We start from the raw sequence: 4,312 nt of genomic DNA, 5'->3' as shown, positions 1-4,312 counted from the left end.
GAGGACCCGGTTGTGGTAGGCGGGGTTGTCCAGGAGGAGCAAGGACACGCGGGTGGCCTCTGGGTAAAGGCAGGCCTTGTACAGGGCCTGGGCCTGGTACAGGCGGTACTGCTCCAGCTCCGGGTGCAGCTGGCCCAGCTGCTCATAGCACTCGGCAGCCAGCGCGAACTCCTGTAGGCGGTAGTAGCAGTAGCCCAGCAGCGACAGCCCGGCGCGGCTTCTCGGGCTCCGCTGGAGCTCTCCGCCCAGCAGCTGCACGGCCTCGGCGTACCGGGCATCCCGGATGAGTCGGTAGACAACCGCGGTGAACTCCCCGTCGGGGATCTGCGAACCCCCCAGGCCCGCCATAACCGCCTCCGAGGTTGCTTACGCTCGTTACCAGGGCAACAAGACAACCGGAAACGGAAGGCTGCGAAAAAGGTTGGTGTTTTTAATGGGCTTTTTTGGGTGGGGAGGTGCTCCTAAAGTACTTTGCAGCGGAACGATCAACCTGAGATTGAAAAGAGTCACTAATGTGTGTATTCCAATTATTGGCCTGGTCCCTGAAGACTCCAGTGTGAGCGGCGTTAGACGCGAAAGGAAAGACCTTCTGGCCGTTCGAAGACGGAAACTCTACTTCCCGGCATGCACCGGTTCGCACCGCCAGGGGACGTAGCCGCGCTGCATGCTGGGAGGCGTAGTCCTCGGGGCGGACCCTGGGGTGAGGGGAGATGAGGTCGCGGTCACCTTCCGTTCTATGGTAAATGAGCATTGTTGACTGCCTGTTGTGTCTCTGGCGCGGAGGTGGAAAGTTTACGGTTCGAAGTCCCTTCCGTTTTTGAGCCTTTAGACACTGCAGTGTGTATACATAGTGGTGTTTCACGTTGTTTTCGTGAATGAAACGGGAATGGAAAAAAAGAAATGTCAGTTTGGTATTCTCCGCGAATTACAGTAGACTTTCTGTCTTTGGGCCGTCCCGTGGGCGCACTTTCTAAGAACAAAACAGTGCGGCGATCAATTCTTATTTTGTCGTTTCAGAGGTTGGTAGCAGGAAAGAGTGCTTGGAGTTTATGTGATACTTAGGTTCGACTTTAGTTTCAAGCGCCTGCGCTCCCGCTCCCACTACCCCTCCCGCTCCCCCCGTTTTTCCGTAACTACAAATATTACTGACTTCATATTAGCATTTAAACTTGGCCCTGAGGTCTGTCTTGACTCTCCAGATTTCACTACGAAGTGGAAAAACCTTGAAGAAATCTACGACCTCGTGTTTTCCAAGAAGGGTGGAGGCGAGGAGGAAGCACATTCCAAAGTTTTCCCTTTTCTGTGCACCGTTAGTCTTTGAACTTTCCAGCCTACTTAATCTGTGGCTGGATTTTCTTCTGTTCCTTTGTTATGTATTTGGAATAGATGCCCTAGATTCTGTGTTACTACTTTAAGATCTGTTTGTGTGTAAATTCTTTGGAATTTAATAGTGCTCAGTATGGGGCTTCCCAAGTGGAGCTAATGGTGAAGAACTCAGCTGCCAATGCAGGCAACATAAGAGATGCAGGTTCAATCCCTGGGTTGGGAAGATCTCTTGGAGAAGGAAGTGGTAACCCACTCCAGTATTCTTGCCTGGAGAATCCCATGGACAGAGGCGCCTGGCACACTACAGTCCATAGGATCGCAATGAGTCGGACAGAACTGAAGCAACTGAGCACACACACATGTATCACATGAGGGCCCAGCTTTGAGGGAATATAGTGTCTTGCTTTCTCGGTTGTTATTTTTTCTATTAAAACAAACAAGCAACTTTAGCTGGTAGAATTTGAACTTCCTTCCCTGAGTTGCAGCTGTGAGCAGATGTTAAGGAGGTGATAAGTGGGAGGTGGTGAATTTCCTAATCATCTATTATAGCTAAAAAGAGACTTCAGTATCAAGAAATTGACTTCATATTCTCATCCATTCTTCTCCCTTGCTGCAAAGTTTGCCAGAGTTGTGTTCTGCTGAAGCATGAAACTGGACAAGGAACTGTCCACTGCATAAATACCAAGTAAAAGACAAACTGCACTCCTTCCAGTGGGTTTGAGTGGGCCACCCATGATCAGCCCAGAGAAAGCAGCTGAGAAAGACTTTCTTTGGTCATAACTCAGTAATCTGACTCCGAGGCTTCTTCCAACCCAATCTCTGCTGAAGTCCTAAGAGGTCCATGATTTGAGGGATGCTGTCCAGTGCTGCTCAGTAGTAAAGGAATAGGGTGCCTTCTCCTTCATGCCTGCGGGATTGATACTTAGCTCTTGGGGAAAAAAAATATCAAAAGGCTCAGTCTTTTTAAAATACTTATGTATGACCTGATACTTTGGATAAGATGCTATTATAAATCAAGGTAACGAGACAGAACATGGAAATCGGAAATTGTGTTTTGTATCTTTAGTCTTATCAGTCCGATTTTCAGGGTTGTATTTGCATCATGAAAGCATTCACCTTCAAATGGCCTCTTGGGAATGGAACCAAAATAGAAGGCCTCTACTCTCCCTAAATCTCTCCCCTCCCTACAGGCATCAGTTGAGGACCCCACTTTGTGCTGCTTCCCCTGTCTATGAGTGTGGCTGCTGAAGTGGGCCGGAGGGAAGCCGTTCTTCCTCCTTATTTCATGTGCTGCTGCTCCTGAGGCCTGGCTTGAAAAAAGCAGGACATTCGGCTTAGACAGATGGAGGGCAGGGTCATTTTCAAAATGAAATGAGTGCACAAATCACACTGTGAAATTGGCATGACCATGCCTGCTGCTGTGATAGACCGACTTTTATTTAGTCTATGACAGGCAGTTGGAGAATAGATTAGGGTTTTTTGGGGGGAGGGGCAGGGGATGGTGAAAGAAGGCCCTTTAATTAATGATAGAAATTCTGGAAAGCAATAAATGGGGTGGGATATTATAAAATGTCATAAAGGATCATTTTCTTTCCAACAGAATCTTGGAAAGCTGAAGCATGTATCAAAAAGTTAGTGTATTGTACTATTTCTAGCAATAATATAGCATTTGGTGGTTGCAGTAAAAAGATTTAGTGCCTTGTTGAAAGGAATTAGATTTTAGGAAAATGGTGTTGGACTCAGGATGGATTTTGCTGCATAAAGGGAGGCATATTTACCACACAGGAATTTCATTCAGGCAAAATGTATAGGAGCTAAAAGATGATGTTTGGTTCCTAACATGCTTATCTTTCTGCCTGTCAAAATTGAGATGATCAAATCCCATGTATATTCTATTTGGCATTTCTTTTAAAAAATAATTGGAAATGATTGTTTCTTAATTACCTTGTAAGAATAACCACATCTTTTGAGCAAATATTGTTCATCTATGAGTATTTCAAGCATAGCTGTGGTCAGACATCTTGAGAAAGGAAGACATTCAGCAAAATCATTTTCCAAGTGGTTATTTCTGTCTCCCATTTAGACCATTTTTATGCTGGGTGGAAGATGGAGAGGCTCGATTTCCTTGCTTCCTCTGGAGACCAGCTTGATTTTTTGGTCCTGTGTGTCCATTGATAATGATAGAACTGATCCTTCTTTCATCACCTCTTGCCTCTTACCCCTCCATCCCAAAAACAGGGAAGAAAAGAATGGATTAGTGTCAAGTTTTAATGAAGTTCACGGACCTTTAGGAGCATCTGTTCAATCTTTTAAGACTTTTGGAAAAGACTGTATGCTGAATCAGCACTTGAGAACATTTATGCTTAGATGGTGAGAAATTTAAGTTCATTGAGAGCTTTTAATCTTTTTTTTCCCCAATAGTTCTAGCTCTATTAATATTTTAGATGGTAATGTATTTCCTTGGTATATTTTGCTTTTGATCAAATGATTTCTATTTTGAGGTTTATGATGTTATTATCCAAACTAATTTATTAGGCAGAACACAATAACTTTATGGTTTATAAAAAGAAATTAGCAGAGAACACACAACTTTGTGTACTGCCATTGAAATATTCATTCCCTGCAGTTAGAGTGTGCTATGGGATGCACTGGACATGGAACAACAGACTGGTTCCAAATAGGAAAAGGAGTATGTCAAGGCTGTATACTGTCACCCTGCTTATTTAACTTTTATGCAGAGTACATCATGAGAAACGCTGGGCTGGAAGAAGCACAAGCTGGAATCAAGATTGCCAGGAGAAATATCAGTAACCTCAGATATGCAGATGACACCACCCTTATGGCAGAAAGTGAAGAAGAACTAAAAAGCCTCTTGATGAAAGTGAAAGAGGAGAGTGAAAAAATTGGCTTAAAGCTCAACATTCCAAAAACTAAGATCATGGCATCAGGTCCCATCACTTCATGGGAAATAGATGGGGAAACAGTG

General features: G+C 44.6%; 1 protein-coding gene across 1 annotated transcript in view; it reads right to left on the bottom strand.

Moving 5' to 3' along the window:
• Positions 1-577, bottom strand: part of LOC105002925 (tetratricopeptide repeat protein 30B) — a 3,482-nt gene extending 2,905 nt beyond the window's left edge. The window contains exon 1 of the mRNA XM_010859773.1: positions 2-577. Coding sequence (XP_010858075.1) covers positions 2-348 — 347 coding nt within the window. The 5' untranslated portion in view covers positions 349-577. The remainder of the gene's footprint in view (position 1) is intronic.
• Between the last annotated feature and the right edge of the window lie 3,735 nt (positions 578-4,312).

The sequence above is a fragment of the Bison bison genome, unplaced genomic scaffold (genome assembly GCF_000754665.1).
Source record: "Bison bison bison isolate TAMUID 2011002044 unplaced genomic scaffold, Bison_UMD1.0 scf7180017864460, whole genome shotgun sequence".
Lineage (NCBI taxonomy): Eukaryota > Metazoa > Chordata > Mammalia > Artiodactyla > Bovidae > Bison > Bison bison.
The sequence above is the reverse complement of the archived record's forward strand: the minus strand, read 5'-3'. Positions and strand labels throughout refer to the sequence as shown.